The sequence below is a fragment of the Moschus berezovskii genome, chromosome 4, assembly GCF_049115385.1.
Source record: "Moschus berezovskii isolate FMDL1 chromosome 4, NW_MosBer_1.0, whole genome shotgun sequence".
Lineage (NCBI taxonomy): Eukaryota > Metazoa > Chordata > Mammalia > Artiodactyla > Moschidae > Moschus > Moschus berezovskii.
In genome coordinates this window covers 21,098,727-21,113,791 of record NC_142463.1, presented here as the reverse complement: position 1 = coordinate 21,113,791, position 15,065 = coordinate 21,098,727, and the positions used below count along the sequence as shown (strand labels likewise).

The window sequence follows — 15,065 nt, the reverse complement described above, 5'->3', positions numbered from 1 at the left end:
AGAATACCCTCCAAACTCTGCTTAGGAAACAGAGGCCCAGAAAAGGCCAGGCCTTGCCCAAGGCCCCAAAGCAAGTCCAGACAGGAACCAGGCCCCCAGAGTCCCAGGCAGAGCCCACCAGTTCTGTTAGACAGGTGCAGTATTGGTTCCGCGCCCCCAGGTCCTACTCAGGGAGCTCCATCTGGATTCACCTGGTTCTCCAGAGAGGTCAAAAGAAGAAGGGGGCAAGGAGTGACCCCACAAGCCTTCCCAGAGAGGGTCCATGTGGTGGGTTCTGAAGAGTGAATAGACTTTCACATCAAGAGCAGGTGGGAAAGGGCCCCATGAGAGTGTGAGGTACGACACAGTCCAATTGGTCAGATGTCCCGGAATACTGAACAGACATGTTCTGTGTGCCCCACTCCCACCCTCCCCCAGGCCAGGCCTGAGGAAGAGGAGGCAGGCTTTAGCTCAAATGAGGATGAACTTCCCAGTCAGACTTGGAACAGGCTGCCCTGCAAGGTAATGAGCTCCTCGTCCCTGCAGGTTTGTGGGCAGGGGCTGGGTGTTAGCGACTCCTGCCCAAATGGGGACTAGACTGGAGGGACCCTGAGGATGTCTCTTCTGAGAACCTGTAGCAGGAATCCCCAGACCATGCACACACCAGGTCCTGTAGTAGGCAACCCCCACCCTATTCTTGTCCATTCGCTTGGGCTTGGCAGGATCCTAGCAGCTGGAACGGTGCAGAGGGAGAGGAGATGATAGACAGAAACACTCCTTTTGCAGATCCGGCTGCTCCAGGTCCTGCCTGTGTACCTGGAGCTTCTACCTAGTCTAGCCAGGGGCTGCAGTCCAAGCCATCATAGTGACTGAGGCCCAGAGAGGGACTTCTCTCATATCCCACAGTCTGAGAGGCAGGTCGGGGCTTGCTGGCTGACAGTCTTTCTCTACGTGACTCACCAAGAGCCTACTGAAGGTAAGTCTGAATTAGGTAAGCCTCTTGGGCGCCTTGTTGGCCCTGCCTCCAGAGGGGCTGTGTATGCTGGGGGTGGACCCCAGGCAAAGGAGGCGCTGCACCTGCTAAAAGAACCAAAACTCCCGCTCACCTCTCCCATGTTGTCAAGCATCCGTCTCACCCTAACCTGCCTTCTTCCTGAGGCACTAGGGCTCCTGTTTCCTGGAGTTCTCGCCTCCGGGAGAATCTTAAGGCAAAAAAGTGTTCCCGCCCACCTGGCTGTCCAGCACATCTGTATAGAGGCGAGGGATGGACAGGTTGACCTCTGAAGGACCCAGGCTTCCAGGTCTGCAGCCGCTCAGGTGGGGACGGCAACAAAGAGCGGCTTTGTGAGCACAGGCTCACACTCACACGCACTCGCACACGCCCCACACGAGCTCTTTCCAAGAACGGCTCTTCAAGCCTGGTTGCCAAGATAAAGGAGCCACTGGGCGGTCAGCCCCCAGGAGGAAATATCTCTCCTGTGGCCTTTGTTGTTCAAAGGGCTTTAGGAAATATCTTGGAAAGGATCCCAGGCTGGGGTGGTGGTTTCCCCACAGCTGGGGACATGGGTGAGGGTGGCACAGCCTCCCCAACCTGGCAAGGGGAGGAGCGCCCCAGGGGACCAGGCATAGAGTCATCAGCAGCTGTGGCAGCGGTTTAATCCTTGGCTTCCATTATGAGCTCACTCGATTACCATGAGCCAGGGGGCAAACGGAGATCTCCCCATTTTACAGATGATAAAACAAAGGTTTGCAGAAGCCTAGCAGCGGGTTAAACAGCCCCATGGTGACTGACTGCTAGAAGTGTCTGTCTGACTTGGTACCAGTCCCAGACTCAACTCAGCCCTGCCCCTAATTAAGCTCTGACCTGGCCCCAATCTGAGCCCCAACTCTGACCTCTAATTGAGCTGTGTCTTACCCTGGACTGAACCCTACCCCTTGCCCTGAATGATCCCTGATCCCAGCCAAACACAAAGCTTTGACCCTGGCCCCATTCTGAGCCCCAACTCTGCCTCCTAACTGATGTGCCCCAGGCTGATCCCTGATTCTAGCCTCAGACTTCTGGCCTTATTCCAGACCAAGTCCTGATTCTTGCCTCAGATTACCTCTCCTTTTAGCTGTAAGCCCCATGAGACTAGAGACCTGTGCTCCTCGTCCACTTCACCTTTGTGTATGTGTGATTATTCAAGTAATCTCTGTTTTACCCACTAGACCCTCATAGGCCCAGGGAGGCTGGAACTAGTTTTGTTCAGCAGCACTTATAATAGTGTAATATTAGCAATAATAAGTATGTATTGAGTATTTACTAAATGCCAGGCTTTGTGCTCAGTGTTTCACAGATGCTATTTCTTTTAAGTCTTTTGAAGTCACTGTTCTCATTAGGCCATTTACAGACGAGGACACTGAGCCCCGAGATGGCACCAGGAGGAGGTGCATAGTATGTTCTCAGCAGCTCCCTTCACTCATCACACCCAGCTGCCTGATGCAGGGTGGGGTGGACAGGGAAGACTCGGCTCTAAGACCAAGTGGAGGCATTCAGGCAGGTGGGAGAAGTTGAGATCTTTCCAGACTCTTGAGTTTCCAAAGCCACAGCAGGGCCGGGTGAGTCAGAACTCAGGGAGATTGCGATGAGGGCGTGAGAGCAGCCACACGACTGGTGGTGTGTGTGCATGCTCAGTCGTGTCCGGCTCTTTGCGACTCCGTGGACTGAGTCCAGGGAAAAAGGAAAATTCAGGGTCCTTTGTTTAAAAGTTAAAGATTTTGAAATGGAGACATCAGAACAATACAGGGCTTGAACTCAGGGGCCTGTGTGTCCCCCAAAGTGTCCCCCAGAGAAAAGATGTTGTGTGAGGATGGGTGTATGGGGTCAGGGAAAGTGGGTGTTGAATGGCAGCTCGGGCCCTGATCTGACTCTCCTGTGGGTATCTGGGCAGCTGATGCCCAGACTCTCGTGTCTTCTGCAGGCCTGGGGCAGAGCTCATGGAGAATCTCAGGCACCAAGCTGGCAATGTAGCTGGAAGGCCTGTGTGCTGGTGGGGGGAGTTGGAGCCACTGTCCCAGTGTTGGGGGGATGCTGTCTGGAGTGTGAATGAGCCAGGAAGAATGCACGTTCCGGGGCGGGGCAGGTGTACAGCCTCCTGGCGAGGCTGAGGACTTGTATGGGGTGGAGAGACAGACAGACACCCTGAGATTGATGCAATGCAGAAGTCAGCACGTCCCATGTGTGTGGTTATGGCGGGGGGTGGGGGGTACATGTGTCATGGGGAGTGTGGGAGTGGTAGGATGACTTTGGGTGAGAATGTGTGCAAGAGCCCCACCTGCCCTCCTGGGGTTGGCCCTGTCCCCGTCGTGAGGGGGGGTTCCCAGGTGGCGATGTCTCCCAGCCCCCAGGCCTTGGAGAAGCCGGGTCCCTCTGGAGACATTCTGCCTGCAATGGGGTTGGGGGGCGGTGTGCAGAGTCACACAGCCGCCTCCCAGGCTGACGGGGTGACTCTGGGCCAGTGGTATCAGGTTCCTGGTGGCGGGCCCTCCCTCTGCAGCCCTCTGAGGGCCTTTGTTGGAAGTTCAGAAAAACTTGTCAGGGGGGCGGGCAGGAGGCCGCCTCCTAATCAGCTTTCCCAGAAGGGAGAGGGGAATGAGGGATGGGGGGGGAGGCCCCAGGTCCGGCAGCTCTGTGGGAAAGGGGGAAGGGGTGGGCGGACCCCCGCCCAACCCTAAAGGGGTCCATCCTCCGGGACCCTCTCAGATGGTGCCCCTTCCACAGGCCCTGGGGGTACCCTGGACGAAAGGGAGACGGGGCAAGGTCTAAGGATTCAGGGAGACACTCCAGGGAGTCCCCTGCCTTTCCCATCTTGCCCGCTGTGGGCCACTCAGCCCCCCAGCCTCCTCCAGGCCCTTCTCCTGTCTTCCCTTCATCTCATCCACGCCTCCCCGGAAGCAGCTGGACGCGGTGAATGATACCCAGTCAGGAGAGGAAGCTGAGGACCAAAGGCAACGACAGCAGAGAGCAGCTTGTCCCAGCTCCGGGGCAGAGTCTTTTTGGCTTTGGAGTCAGTTTTCCTGCGGCCCCACCCTCAGCGTGCCCTGTGTGAGCTCACCTAGTCACGTGGCTTCATTCTCCATCGCTGTTGACAGCCGCCAAGGTGAAGCGCGTGGATTCTGAGATTAGCCGGGTTTTCACACCTTGGTTGGCCCATTACTAGCTGTGTGGTCATAGGCACGTTAACCTCTCTGTGCTTCAGTTTCTTTATCTACTAAATGGGGATCACAGTAATACCTACCACATGGCGTTATGTGAGGATTAAGTGACTTCATATCTGTGAGGTGGCAGTCACAGAGAGAGTGCCATGTAAGTACTTATTAAATAGATTAAAATCGAAAACAGTGCAGACAGGCCCCTCTCTTGCGCCTTGATCCAGTACATCCCAATATCTTCCCTTGAACAAATTAAAGACACCCCAAAGACCAGCCTGAGCTCAGGCTCATTCCCCTCAACCCAGCCCAAGGTTCCCCCTGCACCAAACCAGAGACTCAGAGCACCCCTGACCCCTCCCAAGCCTGTAGTCCCCGTGGTAATTCTACTTCCGAAATCTCTCATCAGTCTGACCCCTTCTCCACCCCTCCTCCCCTAGTCCACACCGATGCCACTCTCTTCTCATCAGGACGTGACAATGGCCTCCTCTCTGGTCTCCCTGCCTCCTCCGGAACCACCATTCAGCAAAGGTATGGGAGGACAGAATTTCCTAAAACGTAAGTCTGATTCCCCCCCAACTCTCCCAGCTTCTAATCTCCCTGGAGCTTGAGTTCAAGCTCCCAGCTTCCCTTTCCCTCCTCAGCCCCTGACACTACACACCCCATCCTTGCCCTTGATCCCCCAGAACTTGGGACTCACCAGCCACAGGTCCTGCAGCTCTGTGGGTGTTTTGCCTCCCAGGACTCTCTTCTCTCTTGCTCTCCTGGTGAACACTAGACCTATGGGACTCAGCCCAAGTCTCCCTCCCAAGGGGCCTTCCTGATCTCCCTGGGCTAAGTAAGCCAGGAACCCTACTTCCTGGAACAATGTGCTCCCATAGTTTTCTATTTTTTGAACCCCAAATCGCCCTGTTTTGTACTGTCTTGAGAGAGAGGACTTTTCCTTGTTTCTATATACCCAGCACAGGGCCAGGCATACAGTAGGGGCTCAGTAAATGCTGAGTGCATGAATGATTTGAACTGCAGAGGTCCAGGGGCACCCTCTCCTCCAGAGAAGGCGTGTACCTGGGGAGGTATGTAGGGGCAGGCAAGGCTCGGGTCTGGGAGGGACGGTGGGAGATTTGGGGCAGATATTTGATCCACTAGCCCCTCCCAGGGAGGTAGGAAGACAAGGTGAAGGGGGTGATCCCCGCCCTAATCCTCAGCCCCACTGGGGAGAGAGGAATGTGCCTCCTAGGGTCCAGCAGGGACCTGGGAAATGGGGGGTGGGGCTGGCCAGGGGCCCGTGGGTCCCTGTGGCCTGAAGCGGCTACACGCCCCCACCCCCACCGAGCCCAGCAAGCAGCTTCCTGCACACCATTCAGGCCTGCTGGGGTTCTCCTCCCAGGAAACTCCCAGAGGGGACTCTTACCCCCAAACCCAACCCTGAGCTTGCAACACCACTTCTGGCTCAGGGGCCCTGTGCCAACACTCTGGGGAAGGGCCATGAAGGCTGAATAGGGGAAATTGCTGGTTGTTTTTTTCTTGAAAAGAAGGACCTTCACAAATCCCCAGTCCATCCAGCCACCACAACAGATCCTTCTTCCTCCTCTGCTTGCTCACGTCCGAGGACTAAAGAGCTCCCTACCTGCACAGGCTGCCCATCTCATTAGAGAACAGCCCTGGCTTTAGATCTAGTGTGCCTTCCTGTCGTTCCCACAGAACCTCTGTCCGCTCCATCCTACAGACCCATTCCCCAGACCACCACGAAACCCTCCTAGTGGCCCTGGCTCCCCCCTCCCCGGGCTGTCCTACCACAGGTGCTTGGATGAGGATCAACAACCCAGAAGAGATGGAATCCTTCCCCGCCCCTGTCCCTCTGTTCCCTGAGACCTCCTCAGAGGGCACTCCAGCCCCATACAGGCAAGGGCCCTGGAGGAAGTGGCCAATCATGAGGCAGGTCTGCCTCCCTCCCCTACCGGCCACAGCGCTGAACCACCTGTTCAGTCCACCGCGGGCCCCTCTGGAAATGAACCTAGACTGAGGGCTGTGCTGCCAGATTCTCATTTATTAGCCAAGTAGGACAAAGAACAGGTCACAACGTCACAGGAAGTCAGACAGACAGACAGAGGGGTACACGGGACAGAGTGTCATGCCGCACTACTCAGGGGGTGGAGCAGGGGAGGGGGCACTTGAGTCTTGTTTTCTCGACTAACAGAATAAATACGGTACACAGTGGTTTTGCCACGGGCTGGCACGACCTCTAAGCACAAAAGGTCACAAAACAGCTGGTTTGGAAAGCAGTGTGTACAGCCCGCTGCTGCGGAGTGGGGATGGGGGACCCAGGCCCGTGGACCATGCTCTGGGGAGGTGAGGAGGCGGGACACAGAGGCCTCAAGTGGGAGGGAGAGGAGAGGGACGAGACCTTCCTGGGAAGGACAGTCAGAGCCTGACTCTCAGCCTGCAGGTGCCCAGGCCACCCTGGGAAAGGCTTCAGCCTCAGTCTTCTGTGAGGTGGGACAGTCTCAAGCTCACAGGACGTGCAGGTGCTGGTTACACATAAGCTCCCCTCTTGCTAACTGCTTTCATTCACTGAGGCTGGTCCCCTAAACTAGGTTGAGATCTGCCCGGGGAAGGGGACCACATACACTTTCCTTGCCTTCTCTGGCCTGGCGGGATTGAATGAGGAAGTCTTGAAAAAGCTCTGAGGGAAGCTAGGCTGAGCCAGAACATGACTACGGGGTGGACTTACTCCTTGGGAAATCTGGGGAGGCTTCTTGGGGGAGGTGGGCATGTCTAGAGCTACTGGATTCCAAGGTGCAGTGATAGTCATTTGCCTCCAGGGACAGGAAAAAAGCTTCAGTCCCCAGGCCTGGGCTAGATGAGATCTTTTTCATTTCAGAAACAGAAATTCCTGATCCCAGAAGATAAAACAGAAATCTCTCCTGTCCCCTAGAGTTGCTCTCTCTGCCTTCCTGTCTCCCTGCCCAAGTCTCTCCTCTGATCTCCAGTGGCTGTTGGATTCACCTTTCAAATCCCAATTCTGGTTCAATTAATCCCCCTGTTCAGAAACCCTCACCTGTCTGCCTTGGTCCCTGCCACATCGAAATGAGGACTTTAACCTGGATTCAGGAACCTCGGCCCCACCTCTCATGAAGCCAGCCACCATTTCCCCACCATCCACCTAGTCTCACTCCATTGCTTTGCTCAAATAGCTTTCCTGGCCCAAGCTACCATCCCCTCACTTTTTCCCATCCAAAGCCTTCTCCATTTGCCCTGGCCCAGAACTCCCCACAAATCATGGGCATCGACTACTCTGCAAACCAGTCCTACCCGTAGACCCCCTTCTCCTCTGCCTAAGGGAGAGGAGACAAGCCTTAGGTATCTTTACCCTGGTTTTCAGATGCAGCTTCTCTAAGCAGGGGGTGGAAGCTTAACAGTGAGCCACAAAGTGCTGGGCATGGGGATCATGACCCAGAATCTGTGCAAGCCATTTCTCTCTTCTTGCCCCGAGCCCTGAGCCTACGTGAAGGCTTGGAGATGGGGTGCCCACAGAGGCTGGACTAACACTCAAGAAAAGCAGGATCAAATCCAGATTGTCGCAACTCAAAGGGACCCATTACACTTACTGGGAAAACTGAGACCCAGAGACTGTGGCCGTGCCCAGGGAGAGGCTTGTGCTTGCAATACCCTTTGCTACACAGCCGTGCAACAATCATTTTCTAATTCAAACACTGCTTTGTGAGAGACTTTTTGTGGTGGTTGTTAGTTTAACTAAAAACCTTTGCCCTGCAAGGTTGAAAGCACAGATGTGTGGAATGTTAGAGCTGGATAGGATGTTACAGGCCCTCTAATCCAGGTGGGGAGTGGGCACAGAGGCTATGGGCTGACTCAAGGTCATACCGCTTTGAAAGGGAGTTTGCTGAGCTGGGTTCCTGGCCACAAATAGGAACACACCTTTCCATGCCAGTGACTCGCTGGACAGAAGCCCTTACTTCGACAGTGGGCTCTGAGACAGGATGCCAGCTGAAGCCCTGAGACTCTGCATTGCCGCATGGTGTGATCAGGAGGTGGAGGACCCTCCCTCCTGGCTCAGTCACACCCTGCCATGGACACTAACTGCAGAACCTCAGGCTCAGGGGCAGAAGACCTTATTCCTCGAAGACACTTCTCTGAAAGCACCTGTGCCCTACTGCCTCCCCCCAACCAGGCAAGTCGCACCAGAGAGAGGTCTAGAGCCCTGTGGCCAGCCCTGGATGAATGCTGGCCCCAGGCTCCAGTCCTGGAGGTTTTACAGTCAGAGATGTTGTCCTTCTGCCGTCTGCACCAGCCTGACTCCTGCCTCCACTCTCCTCCTCCTCAATCTGGGCTGGGGATGGGGAGGGGGCATCTCAAAGCTAGAAAAGACAGAGAACATGCCTTTCTGGACGCAGGCCCGGGTCGGGGGTGGGAACTAGGGCCCCCTCCTGCCTGCTGCTCCAGTGGCTACGGGGTCTCCAGCGAGGGCCATATCACCTCTACTGGAAGGAGAAGCTGCCTCAAGAGGGTGCGGGCAGGGAGGAGCCAGGAGTCTGGGAAGAAGCAAAAGGAGAGGAACAGGAAGAAGCCAAATGACTAAAACTGAAAAGCCATCACCCCAAACAAAACATAATTTGGGACCGGTCTACATCAACACAGCCAGCACCGAAGAAAGAAAGCAGGGGCAGGAAGAAGAGACATGGTGGGGAGATCCAGAGAGGGGAAGACAGGGGCTGGGGAGAGGAGAAGGAGGACAATGGAGGCAGAGAGAGAGGAGGGAAGGCCAGAGTGAGACGCAGAAGCTGTAAGCAGAGCTGGGGGGCGGCAGTGGAGAAGCGGGGCAGGGGGCCTGGGGCAGGCAGGTGCCTGAAAATATAGCTTTATATATTTATATCTCACATTCCACACAGCAGCTTACTAGGGGAGGAAGCAGGGGATGGGAGGAGGCGACACTGAGGCAGGGGTCTGGCCAGCAAGAACCTCTCACTGGGGAAAGCTGGGGGCACTGGCCTCTCACCTCCTCCCCATTCGGCCTCCATGGGATCCAAGCAGGGCCATGCAGAGGGTGCAAATGTGGGCTTCACCGAGGGCTGGAGCTTGGGGAGGTGGGGGGACAGGAAGCAGGACTCCAAGGCCCCAGGATCCCTGGGCTCATGAGGTAGCTCCTTGAGAGCCATGTTGGGATGACCCTGGGGCTGGGCTGGGGGCGTCCAAGAGCCCTGGCTGCAGGGGGAGGCCAGCAGTCAGTTAGGCAGCGTATCAAGTCCCAGGGATGCTGCGTGCTGCTTGGCCCGAAGCCGCAGGTTCTCGATGCTTGTGGTTTTACTGTTCAGGGCGGCCGAGGCAGGTGCCAGGCCTGCGGGGGGCGCAGGCAGCAGTGGGGACCCCCACACGCCCTGGTGGGCAGCAGCGGCCGCTGACAGCGACTGGTAGTAGGACTGGCAGTGCAGTGAGCCCAGCGGGGCCACATTGACGCCCAGGTAGGGCACGGCTGCGGCAGCTGCGGCCGCTGCGGCGGCGGGGGCCGGGCCCCCCACTTCGAAGGACGAGTAGTGCACCAGGTTGTTGGTGGCGGCCATGTGCTGGCGGAACTGTTCCTGCAGACGGAAGAGGCTCAGTGGGGAGGAGGAGTAGGAGTGGGAGGGGCCCAGGAGGCCGGCCCCCGGGGCTGCAGGCGTCAGGGTCAGGCTGCCCGGGGAATCTGCAAGCAGAGAATCAAGAACCGAGGACTCAGGACAAGGGCACTGGTCTTCCAGGAGGGGCTCCCCTGGCCTCGCCTCCCCTTTGGCGCTGTAAATAAGACGGGCTATGGCTGAAATCATATCCATCCATCTCAGCCAGGGCGTCCCCTGAAGCCAGGGCATCCCCTGAATCCTGGGAGGGAGGGACCCAGGCTTCCTGCCAGCAGGGACTCTGCCAGGGCCCTCATGTCTGAAGTTTTAGGGAGTCTCCTTTTCTTGTTTTGGTTTTTGTTGTTTGTTGGGTTTGGTAGGACAAAAGAGTTCTATTGACTCTCAAAATCATTACAACAGAATCAGATTGACATGGGGAATGGCTGAGCCATAAGCAAATTGGGTAGTACAGAATTGTCCCACCCCAGGACTCCTGTTCTTTCCAAAGGTGTGCCTCCCCTTTCCCTCTCCTGTCTGTGGTTCCCCTTCCCTTTCCCCTCCAGTTCTCAGCTCACAGCCCCCATCCCCTCCCTGCCTGGATGCAGGGTTTGTGACTTTCTGCCACAAATGCTTCCTGCCAGAGCTCTGCTCCTTCAAAAAACACAGCCCAGAGTGTCTGCTACACGTGGGGATCCCTGGTACTCATATAGCACTCACCCAGTATGCACTGGTACATCTGTGCTGTTGTTAACATACTGGACCGATAAATAGCTTCTACCCTGAGCTCCTCAAGTATCCCTCCCCTACCACGCAGCCCCTCCCCCCAAATTCCCTTGACCTTGCCAGGATTCAGTGACTAAAAGGGGATCACCTGGCATGGACCTCCTTTCTCTGGGTCAGGGCCAGTGCCATGTGTCCAGGGTTAACTCTATCTCTGCTCTGACACTCCTGGCAGAGCCAGGCCCCTGGGTGGCTAGACCTGTCCATTCTCCCTAGGTGGGGCCCCAGACCACCCATAGCCCCTGCCAAGCCTCACCTGCCTTGGGGCTGCCCCTCTTGCAGCCCAGCCCCTTGCTCTCAGCCCCAGGGCTCTTCTCAGTCTTGGGATCCTCAGCCCCTGCCCGGGGGTCTTCCTCCCGGTCCAGCTGGTCTTCGGGGGCTGACTCACTGGCTGACTGCTCAGACAGGCTCAGGTGAAGCTCAGCAGGGGGGTCGCCGCTGGGCAGGTTGGGGGGCTGGTCAGTCTCCAGCTGGGTGTCTGGGGTCGGGGTCTCGGTCTTGCCTTCCCCATGGGAGCCCTCAGCCTCCTTTTGCTTCTGGAGCTGCTCTTTCTGCAGGCTTCGCTGCTTCTTCCGGAACTTGGCCCTGCGATTCTTGAACCACACCTGGGGACAGGGAGAGGGGCTGCAGGAATGGGAGGGGACGCAGAGGAGCCATGGAGCCGGGTACTCCCCAAGGGGATGTGCAGGATAAGGTCGCGCCCTCCCTCTGGGAAACACGCACCCACAATCCCTCCCCCAACTCCCCACCTGTCACTGCAGTCATTCATGGAGACACCGGGTGAAGTTTGAAATGCTGGCTCCGGGACAGTGGGAAACCAGCCAGTGGGCTGGTGCTCGTCAGCAAGATCTAGTTGGGCCTTACCTGCACCCGGGCCTCAGGCAGGTTGGTGCACATGGCCAGCCTCTCACGCATCACCACGTCCGGGTAGTGAGTCTTCTGGAAGGTCTTTTCCAGGGCCTCGAGCTGCTGAGCCGTGAACGCTGTGCGGCTACGACGCTGTTTGCGGTGCTGTGAGCCATAGCGGGCCTCCAAGATGATGTCTTGAAATGTACAGCCGTTGGAGGGCAAGGAGAGGGGGCCCATTTAATTATGGGAAATAGGTTTGAAATCTTACCCTGCTCTGACCCACTGTGGTCCTGCCAGAGCTAGACCCTGGTCTCTTCCCCATGGAAATCACCCATTTCCTCTCCAGGTAGCTGGATTTTCAAGATCATTCCACACTATCATTCACTATCAGGCCCACTGAGCTCTAATTCATCTCTAAGAATGGCTGTTAGGAATATGCCTGAGGAGGTTCTTCCTTATTTGGTTTGAGGTGGGTAGGTGGGTGGGCTTTACCCTAAAATCCATAAAGTCCTAGGATAATAAGATATAACATTCTGAGAGTACGTGATGCTGGCAATTTGGAAGTCCATGTCACAAAGCTTCTAAGAGCCAATGACCCTTAGATTCTGGATACCAACAGAATACCGCCCGGACCATGAGAAGCCGGGCTGTGAGCATGGGATCTATCTGCAAGGTCTTGTTAAGAGGAGTCTGACTAAGTAGATGTAATTCACTGGCTCTTGATCCTATGTCCTCTGGCATGAATTTCATCATCCCGGCCTATGAGTCTCTGATGGTGAGACCTGAGGCCTTGGTTTTATATCTCCTCAACAGAAAGGCTGGCTCTGGCAGGACTGGCAGCCTCAGAAAGGCTAGTTGCATGCAGTCTTGGCCCTTCTAGCTGCTTTCTCCAGGAGGTAAGGACGAAGAGAGCAGGTACTAACCACCACCACAGGCTAGGAGAGGAGACAGGCCTGGTAGACCACAGATTCCACAGTCCTGCCCACGTGCTGGCAACGTGAACCTCCCAGCATATATATCTGCCTGGGGTTGCTATCTACCCTCCTGCTCTTCCCTGATAGCTCAGTTGGTAAAGTATCTGCCTGCAGTGCAGGAGACCTGGGTTCGATCCCTGGGTAGGTAAGATCCCTTGGAGAAGGGAATGGCAACCCACTCCAGTATTCTTGCCTGGAGAATCCCATAGAAAGAGAGGAGCCTGGTGGGCTACCGTCCATGGGGTCACAAAGAGTCAGACATGACTGAGTGACTTTCACTTTCACACTCCTGCTCTTCTGCTTGACTACTCCTGGGAGGATGGACAGTTAACTTCTTTTTCCCAGCTTCCCATCACTCATAAGTGGGTCCTGGACCATCTATGCTGAAGGGAACCCGAGCTGTGTCAGCCTTTGCACAGGGCCACCTGCACTTCAGGGACTGGGAAGTCAACACAACACTCTAAATGAGTAAGAAGGAGGCAACTGGGTCTCCAGGAAGCCTCAGACTTAGGCTGCTCCTTCTTCAATGTAAACAGGGAGCCCTGAACCCCTCACAAACCAGCACTAATACCAACCTGAACTGAGCCCCGAGCTCATGCTGGTTACACTGGGGAAGGGGAAGGAGAGAACCCCTCTCAGTGGAACCCTGGGTGCGGGAACAACAGCTTAGCATCCTGCTGCTGGCTCCAGGGGCTGCAGGTGAGGGCAGGGGGTTGCTGCCTGGGAGACCAGGCTGTCTGCACCATCAGCAAAACCTCCTGCTGGAAGGCAAGGTCTCCATACGAGGGCCTGCCTGGAGTACGTGTGCCTCCTTCTTTAAGATTAGAGTTGGTGGAAGCACTGAATACTCCACTTCCTCTGTCCCAGACCTTTTCTCTCTGAGTCCTGGAACATGGTCAGGATCTATAATGTCACCACCAGGCTGGGCACAGGGAACTCACTCCAAACCAGAGAAACAGCCATAGCCGGGCAGGCCTGCACACACATTCCCACACTGGAGACTGATGCTCATCCACAGAAGGTTACCAGGGGCTTGGTTTCATCCTCTGCGCCCTTCCCAGAGCCTTGCAGGGTCTAAAGTAGTAGAAGTGGCTGCCCCACCCTCCTTGTCAGGCCAGATCCCCTACCCAGGCCTCACAGCTCATACCATTTCTGTGCCTGTCTCATGCTAGTCCCCCTTCCTTACCCTTTTAAGGCTGAGCTCCTGCCCCATGCCATTCAGGAAGCCCTCCCTGACCGCACCAGCTGATCATGCTTCTCTGCCCCACCACCTGATCCTGGCCACATTCTTTCTGCTGTGCCCTCTCATGGGTATATGGGTACCTGGCCTCCCTGGAAGTACTCTAAAGCCCTCCCAGGACCATCTGGCACAGGCCCAGAGCAGTTCATCTGCTGCTTGAGGTTTGGCCTGGGACAGGATGGGGTGGGTGGCTTCACCTCTCAGGAACTCACGTTCCCCACCCAAGCCATCAAATCCTTCCCACATTCACTGAGGGACTCTCACGGCAGAGCAACCATGGGTGAACGAGAGTAGGGGGGACCAGGCTGTAGCTCCCTCATGGGTGCTTCCCATAGGACCTGGATAATAATTTCCTCTGAGCATCCAGTAGTCCCTGCTGAATACCCTACGTGTGTTGTCTCCAGTAATGTCCCCACCATCCTGTGGAATGGGCCCCACCACGTTCCCTGTTCATAAAAGGGAAGCTGAGGCTCAGAGAAGAGAGGACAGTGGGCAGACCCTACAATGATGGCAAGTCTGCAACTTCAAAGCTCAGATCTTTAGCCATAAGGTCCCATTCTAATCTCCCACCCCAGCCCTGCCTAGATTTAGCCTCACTGAGCCTCCGTTTCCTTGTCCACACAATGGAGACAATAACCTCCCTTTACTGGAGTTGAATGGTTTGATGCACAGAAAAACAGAGAGCAACTCACGAGGTGCCTGGCCACACAATCAGTGATCAAAACGTGGGCCCTGTTACAGAAGTGGCTCCTGGGGCACTCTGGCCATTTCCCAGCTGCAAGGCTCTGGGCTAGTCCCTTACCTCCTAACTCGGTCTCTCCACCTGTGAAAGGCTACTGGGCCCCTCCCTCAGAGGACTGTTAAGGAAATCTGAAGGAAGGCACAGGGCAGCTCCAGGGCCCTGGCAAACATGGGTAGTCTGGATACGCACATAGATTTTGAATTGACATCTTCCTGTGCCATAAGTGACCTGGGTCTTCCCAGTGCTCCCTCATTCCCAGTGCTCCCTCCTGTCTTCACCTTCCAGTCAGTGCCTTGTCCCCCAGATCTCTCCTCCACCCTGCAGCCCCGTCCCCTTACCAGCCAGGCGCTCGGCCAGTGTGAGCGCATGCACTGAGGGCCGGTAGTCAGGGGCGTGCTGGGCCTGCTGGGCCGCCTGCTGGTGCAGGTTGTACATGGCGCTGAGAGAGTTCATGGCATGCAGCGAGTAGCCATTCACCCCGTAGTGCTGCATCGCGGCATGTGCCTGCAGATGGGCGAGAGGGAAGGCATGTGAGCTTCTGCCATCTCATGGGAAAGAGGCCCGCCTTGCCCACAGCTAAGAGCAAGAGGGCTCCTGCCTCTATTTATTTATTCATTTAGCCACTCATTCACTGGTTCACACAGCAGGACTTGTGTAGGGCTTAATGCTCTGGGCTCTGGAGTCAGATTGCCTGAGCTGGACTC

The 15,065-nt window shown here is 56.1% G+C and overlaps 1 protein-coding gene across 2 annotated transcripts; it reads right to left on the bottom strand.

Moving 5' to 3' along the window:
• Positions 1-9,407: 9,407 nt before the first annotated feature.
• DMBX1 (diencephalon/mesencephalon homeobox 1) lies at positions 9,408-14,862 on the bottom strand. Of its 2 annotated transcripts, none has more exons than XM_055403445.2 (4): positions 14,700-14,862; positions 11,421-11,599; positions 10,813-11,161; positions 9,408-9,865 (listed from the first exon to the last, which is right to left on the bottom strand). In XM_055403445.2, exons 1-4 carry the CDS (start codon positions 14,851-14,853, stop codon positions 9,408-9,410), a joined length of 1,140 nt encoding a protein of 379 aa, XP_055259420.1. In that variant the 5' UTR covers positions 14,854-14,862. The 2 variants fall into 2 exon arrangements, with proteins under 2 accessions (XP_055259420.1, XP_088690956.1); XM_088834830.1 differs by having other exon boundaries at positions 11,421-11,616; positions 14,702-14,853.
• Positions 14,863-15,065: the final 203 nt, after the last annotated feature.

Excerpts from the sequence above, each read along its gene's own strand:
- DMBX1 (XM_088834830.1), bottom strand. The coding sequence starts at position 14,853 with ATGCAGCACTACGGGGTGAATGGCTACTCGCTGCATGCCATGAACTCT. Across the intron at positions 11,162-11,420 it reads TGCCTGAGGCCCGGGTGCAG|GTGTGGTTCAAGAATCGCAG; the intron begins GTAAGGCCCAAC and ends CCCTGTCCCCAG. Across the intron at positions 9,866-10,812 it reads GAGGGGCAGCCCCAAGGCAG|ATTCCCCGGGCAGCCTGACC; the intron begins GTGAGGCTTGGC and ends CTCTGCTTGCAG.